This window comes from Microcaecilia unicolor, chromosome 5, assembly GCF_901765095.1.
Source record: "Microcaecilia unicolor chromosome 5, aMicUni1.1, whole genome shotgun sequence".
Lineage (NCBI taxonomy): Eukaryota > Metazoa > Chordata > Amphibia > Gymnophiona > Siphonopidae > Microcaecilia > Microcaecilia unicolor.
In genome coordinates this window covers 175,931,566-175,948,180 of record NC_044035.1, presented here as the reverse complement: position 1 = coordinate 175,948,180, position 16,615 = coordinate 175,931,566, and the positions used below count along the sequence as shown (strand labels likewise).

At 42.7% G+C, this 16,615-nt stretch overlaps 1 protein-coding gene across 1 annotated transcript in view; it reads right to left on the bottom strand.

Annotated features, from left to right (window-relative positions):
• Positions 1 to 581: 581 nt before the first annotated feature.
• MTSS2 (MTSS I-BAR domain containing 2) overlaps positions 582 to 16,615 on the bottom strand; it is a 315,559-nt gene continuing 299,525 nt past the window's right edge. The window contains exons 12-15 of the mRNA XM_030203599.1: positions 15,976 to 16,095; positions 10,111 to 10,278; positions 9,863 to 10,028; positions 582 to 5,078 (exon numbers count right to left, since the gene is read on the bottom strand). Of these exons, the coding sequence (XP_030059459.1) occupies positions 4,306 to 5,078; positions 9,863 to 10,028; positions 10,111 to 10,278; positions 15,976 to 16,095 (1,227 nt within the window). The 3' untranslated portion in view covers positions 582 to 4,305. The remainder of the gene's footprint in view (positions 5,079 to 9,862; positions 10,029 to 10,110; positions 10,279 to 15,975; positions 16,096 to 16,615) is intronic.

Sequence of the window (16,615 nt, the reverse complement as noted above, 5' to 3'; positions counted from 1 at the left end):
GCACCCCACCATTATGGAAATCAATGTGAGCAGTTTTCAAAAACATTTAAACATACCAGTTTAATGAGGAATAAAATAATACAAAAATTTCAAAATAGAAAAGGGCAGGGCTTAATTTGTAGGCAAAAGGAAGTGGAATGTGAAGCTGGGTGAGAGGGCCGGTGGGCCAGGGGAAACAGCAAGGGAGGAACTGAATTAGGGAGCAAAGTGACTGTCCTCTGCTCCGCTCCAGGCCCACTCCATCACCTCCTGCTCCAAGCAGGCCATGGCCGCCGAGAGACTGGGCCGGGCCTGGGGCAAGGCCGCCCAGAGGTCGTTGTCGTCACCTCCCCCCCTGGCCACCACACCACAGTTCCCACCTGCCCCCTCCGTCCGCCACTGGGCCGGGCCCCCTGCATTGAAATCATCACAGCGCCTCACCTGTCACCTCGCTCCGTGACTGAAAGCGCAGCAGCAGCAGATCAGATTCGCCTCCCTTCGGGCCTTCCCCCCTGTGTCCCACTCTCATGGAAGTTACATCAGACGAGGGTGGGACACAGGGAGGGAAGGCCCGAAGGGAGACAAATCCAATCTGCCGCTGCTGCGCTTTCAGTCAGGAGGTGACAGGTGAGGCGCTCTGATGATTTCAATGCAGGGGACCCAGCCCGGTGGCGTACAGTGGGGGCCGGGTGGGGACTGCGGCGCGGCGACTTCAGGGACGGGGCCGAGGGTGGGTGAGATCGGGGACTGTGGCACCGTGTCCCCCCTCTCGGTGGTCCTGAAGCAGATTTCTTGAAATGGAGGTACTGGAGCAAACACGCCTAGAGAAGTGGTAGAACTGCGTCCCAGGCCGTTCCCCCCAAAATTAAGCCCTGGAAAAGGGAAATGGGCACGACAGGCACAGAGAGGTAGAATACGCCAGACTGAAACTTTTGTTTGAAGGAGTCAACAGGGTGTTTGGCCCATGAATGTTGTTTAGGGTGGGAGATGGATGAATAAAAGAAGCCAAAATGAGATACAAAAGAGAAATTTTTTTTAGAAAAGGAATACAATAAGTGATTGTAAGGGTTTTAGGTAAAATATTTAGTTGTGGCAGTAGCGATTGTGTTACTTTAAATGCCAATAACATGCATATTTATGTTTACTGCCACTATACATATATGTGGAATACAGACTTGGTTTCTGCCTACACTAATTACTGTATATAGCTGCTGTCAGAATAAAGTTGTAGCATTGCCCCCCTTTCCACCATCCCTCTACTCGTTCACTATATGCCTAGTGTCAGGGTAGTGAGAGGGATTTTAGGCCCAATAGATCTGTATAGTGGCTGAAAATTTATGGGTAGTTGAGTTATATGTTCAGTGGCCACCAGTGGATGTAGAATTCTTCTTCAATATCTGGCCCTTTTTTTCAAGTAAATTATTCTATTCTTACCTGCTAATATTATAGCTTTTAGTGACAGGGAGATGACTGGATCCCTGAAAGGACTTTGGCTGTTGGCACAGGCATATTCCATGCACTGGTTGCAGACACTTCCCCCATATCATGGTGGATAGCACCTCCCTTATTCCTTTTCTGTTTCCTTGCAGAACCTCTCCACTAACATCACTACTTTTTAAAATGTGGTGAGATGAAGTCATATATCCTCCTAATTGCTGTGTCACTAGTTACATTATTGTCAGATAATGCTTATTGGTTCTCAGCGCCTAGTTCTACAAAAGCAGTTTAATAACTTAAGTTAAGAATAAAGTTATAAGACCTGAGATAAGGTTTAAATTAAATACCTGAAGACCAGTGGCTGTTTTGCACACATGCCGATACACTGAGGCTGTTCCATAGACCCATAATGTGGCACTGGAGTGCACTGTTCCCCATGAAACAGCATGGATCAGAAAGTTAACCAGTCAGAGCATAGCACTATCTTCCCAATCAATGAAGAGAAAGGAAAGGCCAGCCTTCCCATTAATCTCTAGGAGCATGTGTAGTGAATAAAGTCTACTGCCATATAGAACCGGTCTGCTCTTCTTTATTTTGCACATTGCATTGTGCAAACCATCTGCCTTGTTGTTTTATTGAACAGACCAGCCTTCCTATTAATTCCTCATCCAAAAACAGGACCGATTCTATTTGGGAAACAAACCAGTCCCCAAACCCTTCCACGGTGTAACCACACCAGAGCAGAGCTGCCAACAGGTCCTGAGATTTGAGAGGGAGATTTTTGGACACACCCCTGCTCTGCATCCAGCCCTGTCCATTCTGCCTCTCAGTTCCACCCCCTAGCACACCTCAACCTCACAGCTGCAGCACCAATAAGCCAACTCCCCCTCCAACAGCAGGAGACACCTTAATAAAACATCATTTCCTGCTGCTGTGGGACCAGTAGATGAGAACTGTGAGATTTTGCAGCTCCTATCACAAGATTGGTCCCATAGCAGCAGGAGATGATGTTTTATTAACACATCTCCTGCTGCCAATGGAGGGGAAGGCTGATGAGCAGGAGTTCTTGGCTTCCCAAACGAGAGTGCAGAAAGTGACCCTCAAAAACAACTGAATGCAGGAGACATGGCAGGTCTGCCACAAAAAGACATCTTCTCCTGCTTTCCCCTCCCCATTGCTGTCTTTTCTACTTCTGCAATGCAGGTATCCCAGCATGCATTGCATGAGGTTATGAACCAGAATGCTGACCTCAGTAAAGGTTTTCTCAGCTAGTCTATTGCCCCAGGCTTTTGATTGGCTTGGTCCCCTAGCTCATAAAATGTAATTTTACAAATGACCTCAATAATAGCAACAGAAATACAAATTATATGAAAAGAAGTATTTTGAGAAGTCATGGCCTCTGACATCATGAATGATTTGTAAAGCACATTTTTTTCACAGTGCTATCAGCCACCGCAAGTGACATCTCACCCACATGTGATTTAGCTGTGGCCTTTTAAATTTTTCTTTTCATGTAACAAGATGATATGCAACAGTCTGGGAAGTAAAACTGTAACATTAACTTCCACTGCCATGGTTAGAGTCAGCTGCCTGCAGTCTGCTTTATTTTAGCTGTCACAAGCTGAAGGCAGCTCTCAGATTCCCTCATCAGTCCAATGGGTTAGTGACAATCAAATCTTCCCATGCCTCCTGCTGGTCAGTGTGAAAATCTTAAGTGAATGTTCTGGAAACAGGCCAGTGACCTGCAGGAGCCACCTGTACAGAGGCAGAACGGCATGGGAGGAAATCCTCACCAGTTAGAATGACCAGATTTGCTGTGTTCATTTCAGTCCAGTCATGCTGGCACACGTGACAACACTCTTACTATAGCGCACGTGTGTTTGTGCAGTATCTGATAATGTATCATGACTCTCAGCAAAAGCGGTATATTCGCCCACTTCTGCCTGTGGTGGCTCACTTGAGATTGGTGGCTACTGCTTGGGAGATAAATATAGTCTCCTGCAGTGAAGGGGAACATTTCGTACATACGTCTAGTTAAATTGCCACTTTGCGTCACCACCAGTCACCAGAAATGTGCTGAGGAGGCAGCACACTCAGAACTGGAGAGGGGACACTACCCATTAGCTTCCACACTTCATCTATGGCATTATTAGACTCTGTGTGTGGTGCACATCTTTCAGCAGAATAAATACATTTCTGGTGAACAGGTGTGGAAAGTTCAGAGAAAGCATAACTTCTGCCTTCCTACCGTCCTTTCCCCTATTGATTGTGTGGCTATATTTTTACCTATTGAATTTTTTCTTCCACCAACAGAGAACGACAAAGTTAAAAATAAAAATAAAAAAAGGGAAACTGAGAGACAGGGATGTATAGATAGAGAAATTTGAGGAGAGAAGGACAGGGAGGTGCTCAGCACAGAGAAAAGCACATTTCATATAGAGGGAGACAGGAATGTCAGAGGAAGAAACATTAATATTAAAAAAGTATTTTTCTCATTCTGTTTGTTGCAGCATTTCATGACATACGCTGCTGCCTATTCCAGTCCAGAGATTTTATGGCCCCGCGATCCAACCCCCACACAGAGCAGAAGCTGCCTCTCCCACTGTGAGCAGCCTGTCTTTACAAGGCAAATGCAGAGTAGTGAGAAGACAGGAGGTCAGGGTATGAGAAGTCAAATATAAAACAGGCTCCCAATCCAGCACATTGTCTTCAGGCTCTTTGCAAAGTTTGAGCCTGGGAATTTTCTTGCTCTTTATGTTAAATCTAAATTGTGTGTCTGTATCCATAAAGTGTCTCTGCCTTTGATCTTTAACATGTTTTTGCTCTTTGATACCTCTGCTGCTCTTTCATTATCCATGATCCCCCGGAATGGGCGGCCGTAGTGGTTTATCATAGGATGCGGGGCGCAGATCTGTCATTACTGATAGTCTTACGCAGTCGTACACCTCGGCGGATTGCCACCAGCATGTCTTCGGCAGGAGGTTCACCAGAGCCAGATGGAGGCAGGACTGGTGTCCCTCCGACTTTTGGAGTGGGAGCAGAAATTGTGGTGGGAAAAGGGAATTGTCCTTCACCCAGTGCATGGGCACTGGCCACCAGCTCTCCGATCTTCTCCACCAAGCTGTGCCGGTTAGCTGCCAGCTGCTGGTCCTCCTCTTCCTCTGTAGACAGGTGTGGCCCACCAGAGTATACAGAGATCTCCATAGTGTTGCTTCCCCAGGCTGTATTGGGCAGGCTTAGCCTCTTTGGTGAGGCCTTGGTAAATTCTATAGCACTATGAGAGGCATCATCGGTGTAGAACACGCATTCTTCACTCCCTACCCTTGTGGGGCCACTGTAGCCTGGAGAGTCTGGGACAGTAGGAGTTTTCACAGGGACAATAGGAGGACGTATCGGAATAGGGCCTGCGTTGGACAGGGTACGGCGCACTGAGGGTTTGGTGGATGGGGTACGGCGGATTGTGGCCACACCTGGGGTGGCACTGCTTGGCTGATTGGTTCCAGAAGGCAGTCCAGCGGTGGAGGCAGGTCGCTTAGTTTGGATCATACGCCTGTAGTTTTGTGCAATGTTGCTGTTGCGAGGAATGGTGGAAGATTTGTCAAATTCACTTTGGCTCTCGCCTTCCACATCACCATTCACAGAATAGCAGTCGTAATCTGACCCTGGAGGAGAAAAGAGGAAATAATAACAAGGTGACAGAGCGTATAGTAACCCTGCAGACAAGCATGATGAGTGAGGCAGAAGATGTGGTCAGAGAAGGAGTGAGAGGAGAGCACAATGGGGGCTGGAGGTGTATGGGTGGGTTTTGTTGTTGTTGTTTTTTTTACTAATGTTTAAAAAGGTCTTCTTTACATATTACAACACATGGAAGCGCAATATGCCAGGAAGATAAAGATGGTTATTCCAGAAGCTAAAACCACTAGGTGCTGATCCTCTACTGAGTGATGCTACAGCTCCCGATAGAAATGTTCTGTGCTTTGCAATCTGGCAAGGTGACTTATTATCAACATAAGGCAAGAAGGAATCAGGCCTGACAAAAAATGGGGCTACCCACAAGCTATGATACCTCTTGAAGAACAAAAACAAAATTGGGGAAGCAGCAAAGGAAACAATTCAAAATTTTAACATGCAGCCAAGGGGTCCTTTGACTAAGACGTGGTAAAAAGTGGCCTTAGCGTACCCTTACACGTGTCTTTCCCACACCCTAAGGCCCTTTTTACCACAGCAGTAAAATGGCCTATTTTCCATTATTTGAATTAGTGGCTATACACTAATATTGCCATTAACATGCAGCCATTAAAAAGAATTACCACAGGAGCTCATGCAGTAATCTTGCACCCCATGTCTTGGGGTGGAAGAGTAGCAGAAACGCCTACTGTTCCACCCCAAGACATGACCCTCTAACAAAAAGTTTAAAATATTTTTTTGCGCGCCCCTATTTAAAACTTACCACAGGACGCCTGAGCATGTCCTGCGGTGAGTCATTTTAAGCTATGGTAAGCACGTGCTAGACTTACTGAAGCTAAGTAAAAGGATCCCTAAGTTAATTTCAAGTTGGAAAAAGACACCAGAAATACACCATATTATATCGCAAAATCTTTGAGTATGGCTGATTAGAAAGCTTTCAGAAACAAACAAACAAAAAAACTAGAGTAACATCAGAGCTGTATGTAAAATTGGCCCTGGTGCGGCTAGTTGTAGGCTTTGATACATTTTGAGGAACCAATAAAAAAAGGTGCTGCAGTAAATTAATTAATTTCATTCTTATCACAACCTACTGAGTCAAAGACAGAGAGAAGTCTGCCTTCAGGAACCACAGTGACCCAAAATCAAAATGAAGACCTTCAAACTGCTCCTAGTAATTTACTCCATAACATTGATCCACAAAACTCTAACCACCCCACTCATTGACAGTAACACAATACCCATACTACACACACACCAAAGATTGATTGGATAAAACACACCTTATCAAACTGACAACAATTCAAACAACGGAAAATCACCAACACGCGGACAACCACACATAGAAGGGAAAGAAAGGTCCTTCTAAAATAAAGGAACGACAACTAATAAAAATCCGCACAACATCAAACACAGACCCCTACCAAATAATTCAAGTGGGATACATAAACGCCAGATCAGTAGTCAATAAAACAACAATAATAACAGACTGGATCACAGCAGACAATCTCGATCTACTATTCATCAGCGAAACCTGGATCCACGATCACAAGGACCCCATAATTTTAGAACTCTGCCCCCCAGGCTACAAAATTACTCACTGGACAAGGAAAGAAAAAAAGAGGAGGAGGCTTAGCACTAGTCTATAGATCTCACTTCACTGTAACAACAACTGCCGAGTCTATAACACCAAAACTTGAAATTGCCTCAGTTAGAATTAACCATACTAACCTGCTCGACCACCTAAACGCTGTCTTGTTTTATAGGCCACCAGGCAATTGGCAAGAATGCCAACCACACTTCATGGATTTCATATTGAATACCTGTGTATCTAACTCCAATCTACTTATAATAGGGGATATAAACCTTCACCTAGAAGACCCTAATGCAACCAATGCACGTGAATGAAGGACTTCCTCCAACTCTGGGACCATAGCTGGCCTAATATGCAAGCTACCCATGTCAAAGGTCACACAATTGACCTCATCACACACAAACTATCCTCAAACTTAAACCTTATACTAACAGACACAAAATGGACAGACATACCATGGTCAGACCACCACAAATTAAACCTAGCCCTACAGTGGCGGAAAAAAGGCAAGTACCTCAAGCAAGAACACACAACCTACACCACGAGAGGCCATATTGACCCTGTAACATTCTGGCAACAGATCTACAAAAACGAATGGATAGCACAAACAGACTCCATACATTATTTACTAAATTGGGATGACAGATGCAGGAGCACACTAGACAAAATCGCACCATTACAAACAAGAACCACACAAAGACACATTTCGATACCTTGGTTCAACTAAAAACACAACTTAGGAGACTCGAACGAGCATGGAAAAAAAAAATGAAAGATGAATACACACTTAATGCATGGAAACAAATGCAAAGAAAATACAAATATACAATAAGACAAACCAAAAGAGCATACTACAAAGCCAAAATAGGGCCAGACTACAAAGACACACATAATCTTTACCAAATCGTGAATAAATTACTAGACACCACAACCAGCACAGACACCCCATCAGCAGACAATCTTGCTAAATACTTCAATGAGAAAATTATAAAACTACGATCCACCCTACCACTAAATACCACCGATCACGAAAAATTCATTGACTGTCTGGACCCAATTACCGATGAATACCCAGCAGACCGAACCTGGACAAACTTCGATCTTCTAACCGAAGAAACCGTCACTCAAGCAATCAACAGATTCGCCAAATCACACTGCAAACTGGATATCTGTCCCAACAACCTAATAAAATTTGCCCCCCAACACTTCATAACAGACCTCACACGTCACATCTGAACTACATGCTACAACATGGACTCTTCCGCAAGGACAAAGGAAATATACTACTCACCCCTATACCCAAAGACTTAAAGAAAAAAAAATGACACAACCAACTACCACCCAGTAGCATCCATCCCTCTGGAAGTCAAACTAATGGAAAGTATGGTAACTAAACAACTTACCGACTACTTAAACAAATTCTTAATACTACATGAATCACAGTCAGGATTTCAACCCAACCACAGCACTGAAACAGTGCTAATCACCCTCCTAACCAAATTCAAACAAACAATTGCAACTGGCAATAATGTACTTCTCCTACAATTTGACATGTTTAGCGCGTTCGACATGGTCAGCCACCAAATGCTATCGAACATCCTAGAGTACTTCGGGATTGGCGGAAATGTACTTAGATGGATTAATGGCTTCCTAACCGCAAGAACATATCAAGTGATATCAAATTCAAAAATATCATCACCATGGAAACCTGAATGCGGAGTACCCCAAGGATCACCGCTCTCACCAACCCTTTTTAACTTAATGACACCTTTAGCCAAATCGCTATCCAACCAAGGACTCAACCCGTACATCTACGCAGACGATGTCACGATCTACATCCCATTCAAACATGATCTAACTGAAATCCCAAATGAAATCAAACACAGACTCCAAATAATGAATTCATGGGCGGATGTGTTCCAACTAAAGCTAAACGCAGAAAAGACACAATTTCTCATTCTCTCCTCACAATATAACATGAACAAACCCATCAGCATAAACACCCCAGACTACACCCTTCCTGTTTCAGACAGTCTGAAAGTTCTTGGAGTTACAATTGACCGAAATCTCACACTCAAAAGCCATGCGAAAAATACAGCAAAGAAAATGTTCCACTCAATGTGAAAACTCAAAAGAATTAAACCTTTCTTCCCAAAGGAAATATTCCGCAGCCTGGTACAATCAATGGTGCTAAGCCACCTAGATTACTGCAATGCCATTTATGCCGGATGCAAAGAACAAATCATCAAGAAACTTCAAACTGCTCAAAATACAGCAGCCAGACTCATATTTGGAAAAACGAAATATGAAAGTGCCAAACCCCTAAGAGAAAAACTACACTGGCTCCCACTAAAAGAACAAATTGTGTTCAAAGTTTGCACCCTGGTCCACAAAATCGTTCACGGTGAAGCCCCGATCTATATGTCAGACCTCATAGACCTGCCAACTAGGAACACAAAAAGATTAGCACGCACATTCCTGAATCTCCACTACCCCCAGCTGCAAAGGACTTAAATATAAATCCACATATGCATCCAGCTTCTCCTAAATAAGCACGCAACTATGGAATGCACTACCAAAGGCTATAAAAACAAAGCATGACCTAACAATTTTCCGAAAACTACTGAAAACCAACCTATTCAAGAAGGCATACCATAACGATCCATCCTAAATACTAGACAACTAGACTTTAGATGAACTAGACAAAACCAAACTCCTTACACTAGACTGATAACCTTCGCTGCTACTAATGAAAGTTATGCAATACGCACTACCACTTTATTTATGCCGGAAATGAATTTTCTATAGTTGGTTATCTAACTTATGTTATAATTCACTCTATTACTCAGGAACTTCATTGCAATACCACTTTGTATTCTACTTTACCATTTACGCGCCTTAATGCACTACTACTTGTAATTCTCTATCCAGAAATGGCGATCACCATTACGGCATAATGTAAGCCACATTGAGCCTGCAAATTGGTGGGAAATGTGGGATACAAATGCAACAAACAAACAAACAAATAAATCCATACCCCAAGTGTTCTCCTGAACCATACGCCACAGCTCTATGGTTTATGGTTTATTTATTACTTAATATACTGCTTTGAACACACAGAATAGCTCATCCTCCTTTGTATCTAATAGAGTGAATTAAAAGGCACACCTTGGGATGGGATGGTGTCTTCTGAGCATGATGGGGTGGTGGTCTGTGTGCTGTAACCACTGGAGTATTGTAGTGAGTCTCGGCTGCTCTTTTGGTGCTCAAGGCTTAAGCCACGCGTCAGCACCATTGCCAAATCACTGGCAGCTGGTGACACCTCCTCACCGTGCTGTCAAAAAATTCAGGGAGTCAAGAAGACAATATAAAGAAATACCAGTGTTAAAAACGGATTACCAGGGCACCATTCATACCTTGGCAGCAATGATTGCTGGGGACATCCTAGGCCTCTGTGGCTCATCAATGCTCATCCCCAAGTATGCAGGACCCAGCTCTGCTTCACGCAAGTGTTCCACTCGGTCCTTCCTCCGTTGAAGTGTGTTCACCATTGGCTGTTCATAAGGACTGGCCTTAGCCCAATCCTGGAAAAACCAATTCAGGATTTAGAGATGAGCAAGATACTCACACTCAATGCACAATCAGAACAGAGATATGAAAAGAGGGAATGAACAAAGAGAGTATGTTGGGTATTTTACAATGTTATAAAGACCATTTCAGTATATAATATACTTACGGTATGCACTAAAAGCCCATAAGCATGGTTTATCAAGAGATTATGCCATGGGAGAAATTGCTGGTAAATAAAGCCATTTTTCATAAATGGTCCTGTCATAAGTCACTTTAAGTGTTATTTTCAAAGCCAATTTCCATGTGTAAAACTGTGCTTTACCTATCGAAATGGGCTTTTTGAAAATTGGTCACTTTATACGTGGGCAAAATTGTATACATAAGGGTGGGCATTTATGGTGGCAGAGTTTGGAATTACGTGCATAATTACGTATCTTTGAAAACAAATATGTTACTGTACTTGGATATAGCACCTGCCCAAAAAAACAGGTAGAAATCTGTGTGAATACCTTTTCCTTAAGCACCTGTCAAACAAAATACATGCCTGCTTTCACTTTGAAAATTGCTACAAGTTGCTCACAGATTTTTCAGGTGTTCTGGCAGTTTGGAAGTTGCCCTTTTGGCAGGTGATTTTATATCTGCCTGCACTGGGGAAAAGCACAGGCATGCAAGAATGCCTCTGTGGATTCTGCAGTATTTTCAAAGGAAAAGTATGTGCATATTTCCATTTTAAAAACTGTCCTAGGAAAAGTACCCACCTACAGTTACACCTGCTATTTTCATGGCTCATTTTTCTGAGAAAAGATATATATACATACATAAGAGATAAACATGGCCCTTCAGAAGCAGCACACTTTTCACCTGCTATCAAGTTTAGCAGAAAGACATTTCAATCGTCATCGGTCCTGTAAGAAAGCAGACTACAATACACAAGCCCCAGCTTACAGTCAGTGCTACTACTTTAATCAGAGCTACCACGGTGCTGAAAGCAGTGGCGTAGCTGCAAGAGGGCCATGGGGGCCTGGGCCCCTCCAAAATGGATCTAGGGTCCCTAGTGTGGCTGGTGGGGGTCCCAAACCCCCGCCAGCTGAAGCGTTTCTACGCAGAAAAGACCTACCTTTTACCCACTGCAAAAGGGGGCCTGCACTGACGTTGATGACTGTTTTTGACCTTTTACCCATCAAAAACACGTGCCGATGCCAGCACAGGCCCCTTTTTGCCGCAGCTTGGTGAAAGGGGCCCTAAGTGTCATATTTATCTCTGATATCCGGATAACCAGTAAAGTGTGCTAGGGTATCCAGATGATTATCAAGGTAATGGCCCTGAATATTACCATTATCCAAGTAAGCTCTGATCTGTCCATTATACCAAGATATTCAATGCTGACCAATACCCAGGTATCGACACTGAATATCTGGATATAACTTAACTATGGCAGCCGGTGTTTAAAACAAATGCTGACTGCCACAGCCGACTATCAGGCCATATATTATGAATTTAGTCACTCCTCTTTCTGTCAATATAAAAAAGGCAATACATCTCAGCATTCTGCTACATTTAGCCACTGACTAGTCAAACTAGTCAAATATGATCACCTGTGTTCTCTTTCCTGCTTCATAAGTGTTCCGCCTAGCAATACATGCACCATACAGAATAGTATCAGATGGGCGCATTGCAAGGTACATTTGGGTGCACCAGTTTATGCTTGCCATTGACCTCATGCCTAAGTATCAGCACACCAAAGTGGATTTGAGCTACTATTTTTTACTAGGTGATGTATGCCTTTATGAAGTTATAGGATGGTGGCTAAGCACGCTTCTTTCTCGCACCTAATTCAGGTGCCACTGTATTGAATTGCCCTCACAGCTTTTATAGGAAAGTGACAAGAAAGAAGATTCTGCTGAAAAAAAGCCGTATGTTGTGCCATGTATTATTTGCAAAGAAATAATTAGGGGAGACTGTCCTCCGGATTCTATATAGAGCGTAAATCTAGGTGTATTCTATAACTATGTGTGTAGAATTATTGTTTTAACAAGCTGTTAAGCGTTGTTAACAGTTGTTAATAAGCAATAATGAGCACTAACTGGCAAAAATTAGAATTTACGCACGTACATTGCTAAGCGTATTTTGTAATGTACTGCACCTAAATTCTAACGTTCAAAGGCAAAAAGGTGCATGCTTAGGGGCATGGAAATGGGCGTTTTGTGGGCATTCCAAAATCTATGTGCATTGTTATAAAATATGGGCCAGTGCGCGTAAATCTAAGTGCAGGGATTTACATCAGCTTTTCATTGGTGTAAATGGATGCGCATAGATTTAGTAACATGAAGTATGCCTAAGCATACTGTAAATACTGCGCTTACGTTTACACGTGGTATTTAGAATATGTTTAGGCGTAATTGCCTAGTATGCGTTAATTTTAGGCGCCATATATAGAATCGGGCCCTGTATGCATGTGGGAGAAGGTTTTGTAGTCTGATGAGACCAAAATGGAACTTTTTCATATTAGTGTGAAGTAATAAATGTAAGGGTTGATACTCAGTTGGCGGCGGTGAGTATTTTTTTAGACAGTGGCGGCATTGTTCCCAGATATTCAATAGCAGTCTAGGCGAAAAGAGGAAAGAGGGATCACAACTTCCATAGACGAAGGAAGCACTAAACAACAGGGGTGGAGGTGGAAAAAATTCCAAATGACCAGAACAAACAAGGAGTGAAAGCATCCGAAGAGTTTATTCGTCAAATAAAGCTGACCCAAAAGACCCTACAAGGGCCATGTTTCGGCACGAAAACTTCTTCAGGGGTCGATGTGATTCAGGTTAAACCAGCAACATGGACAGTGTGAAAACCATTAAATACTCGAACACAATACACTTGACTGTGTGCCGTGGACAATAGTCTTTAGAAGTGGGACTAACTGGTTAAGTTATAATAATAATAAAACTTTATTTCTAAACCACTATAAAAGCATTCTAAGCGGGGAACAAAAATTACATACAAAATAAAAATAAAACTAGTACAACATAAAATATATTGCAATACAAAAACAAAATTATACATTATTACAGTTTGAATGCCAAAACAAACAGTACTAAAGAATAAAACAATCTTATTAATCTAATGGTCCATATGCTTGAATAAGCATATGGGTTTTCAATTCCTTCTTAAACTATGCAATATTCTGCACAGAACAAAGTTCAATGAGTAAACTGTTCCACAATTTTGGGCCTTTAACATATCAGTGGATAGCCCAGGCCAGAACAAGTACTTTAACCAGCCAGGAATTGTTTCTGGCCAATTAAATTGCTTTGACTATCGACCCCATAGAGTTAAACAAGCACAGCACATCACCCTGTTAACATTATCCCTACAGTAAAGCAGGGGGTGACAGCATTATGTTATGGTGATGTTTTGCAGCAGTGGGCCAGGGAGATTTGTGAAAACTGAAGGAAAGAGGGATAGTACAAGTACAGGCAGATCTTGGAAAAACCTGCCTCTGTTGGCTAAAGATCTGATCTTAGAGAGAAGATTCACTTTTCAGCAGGACACTGTTCCTAGACACAGAGCAAAAGGACAATGGAGTAGTGTAGCAAGAGGGAAGCGTATGTCCTGGAACAACCTAGTCAAAACCATGACCTGAATGCAACAGAAAATCTGTGGCAAGATTTCAAGACTGTGGTCCAAAAGTGATCCTCAGTGAACTGAAAGAGATTGAGCTGTTCTGCCAAGAAGAATGGGAAAGAACTGCACCGTTTTGTACAAAAAAACCTCAGCAGTTATTGCTGCAAAAACGGTCTTCCATCTAGTACCGAGTCAAGAGGATGTGAAGATTTATGCAATCAAGGGGTTTTCTTTTTTTGGTTTCTTATTCTTAATTCATTTTTGAATATTTAGGGCCCAATATTTACAATTAATAAAATGGCCAGGAGAGGCTCCTGGCTGTTTAAATTACCTGTCCAGGGCTAACCGAGCATATTAAGAGGCACTTAATTTGACAGTGCCACTGAAAATGTTCGGTTAGTGTCCAACGTGAAACTGGCTATTTGGGTGACGTTCTGGGGCGGAGTCAACACTTGGCCTACACCTTACTGGTCAAAGTAACTGCATAAACAGGAGTACATAAAAGTCACTCTTATTTTTATGCAGTTCACCACAGCCAGTTAGGTGCTGAGTATCACACTTAACCAGCTCTGTATACCCAAAAATTCAATACATAACCCAGCATTAAATTTCTGTGGATAATGCTGGCAACGGTCAGCAAATCACTGATTGCTGCCAGCTGAATATCGGGCCCTTTGGTAATTGTTCTTTCACATTGAAAGTATACAGTATGTTGTTTAGATTAGTGAGACAAACTCTTACTTTAATGTGTTTTGAACTGTATTTTATAGACAGCAGAATGTGAAAAACGTACAAGGGTGTAAAGATTTTACAAGGCACTCTGGAGCCCTTTTACTAAGGCGTGCTGAAAAATGGCCTTCGCTGGTGTAGGCGCATGTATTGGACACATGCAGGTCCATTTTTCAGCGTGCCTGCAAAAAAGGTCTTTTTTGGGGGGCCGAAAATGGACATGCGGCAAAATAAAAATTGGCGTGCATCTATTTTGGGCCTGAGACCTTACCGCCACCCACTGACTAAGCGGTAAGGTCTCATGCGTTAACCGGGCGGTAATCGCCAGTGTGCATATACTGCCAATTACCACCCAGTTAGCGCCAAGCGGTAGAAAATATAAATTATTTTCTGATCATAATTAGAATTACTGCCCGTGGCATGCGGTAGCTGGGCAGTAGTTCTAATTTGACGCACTTTGTACGTGCCTTAGTAAAAGGGCCCCTGTATACTGAGATGCTCCAAATTTGCTGGTAGAACTTTCCAGTGAGTGATCTTAGATTCATGGTAAGAAGTATTTCCATCAAGAGATTCTATTTCCATCAAGAGATTCTGGGAACATTGCCGGGTATGAGTATATTTTAGAATTCACCAGCACCAAGAGTAGAAAAATAGTTTCCTACACCTTCCCTGCAGATCAAATCTTTACAACATGTATAAAGATATTATACTGTGTGCTTTCTACCTTCTTGTGGTATCTGTCTGCTTCTCATATAATGCAGAACTGTACCTGAAATGGAAGAGATTATATCAACTCCCCTCCTCCCGACCAATGGCCAAGCAAGAAGCAGCTGATGAACAGACATGGATCAAAAGTAGGAAGTTAGTGCAGGTATGAAGAACACAGCGGAGAAACCATCCAAGGAGTGTGTGCAGAGAGGCAGAGCCACAGATCCTGAGGGCCTGGTAGAATGCCACGCCAGGCTCAGGAATTCCATGGGGCCTAGCAACATGCGAGGGGAATCTCATGGATGCTGTGCTGCAAGGTAATACACCACAGCTTACTTACAGAATCCAGAGGACCCCTTATCATCCAACATCATGGTATGCTCATGGCTAATATTGACAAGTCATATAGCCATATGCAAATTCAGGGGGCCTCCCTCCAACAGTCACAAATATTACAGTAGTACTGTACTGAGAACAACCACAGTAGTGATATATTCTGCTCCATATCCTGTATTAATTTATTTAAAAAGCTTTGATAGTGGAAATACGGGCACACTTCTGTACACATTACTTAGTGGTTTCACCCTTGTGTACACCCGGCAGTGAGTGTTAATATGTGAAAGCGAGAAAGGGAGTGTTGGTGACAAAGGCTTCACCTTTTCTGCACCTGAGCGCGCCCCTGCAGTGGAACAAGAACTAACCGAGGTGGGGGAGCTGCACTCACTAACCGACTGGCATGTTTCCGAGGCTTCTGAGGATGCTGAACTGGAGGATTTCTGCCATACGCAGGATCACAGAGGAAAAAGATTATGAAGCAGATCAGCACAGAAAAGACAGAGGAAAGGAGAGAGAGAAAGAGAGAACACAGGTGGTTAAGAAAGCAAAAAGCATGCATAAAATCAATTTTTAAGCAGCTGCAGTACAACTGGCAGGTCCAGGTGTGATGTATGTAACACTTTCACCTCTACACATATGTATGCATGCAAACACACAAACATACATACACGCAAACCTGAACATGAATTTTCAGTAACATATGACTTTCATCTTTATGACTCTATAATAAAATAAAATATCATTTGGGATTGAAAATGTTGACAAAACTGCTTCAATATTGTACACATAGTGAAAATTTGCTCTGTCAGTGTATTATCAAGAGAATACATTGGATCATCAGGGTATGCAGTATTTTCTTTTTCTTTTTTAAGAGTCAGGTCATTATAGCATCATGTCAGCCTCGTGCTGTGTATACCTGTGAAGTCCAGTCAAGTCCAGCTACATGTTTCTGATGTGTTT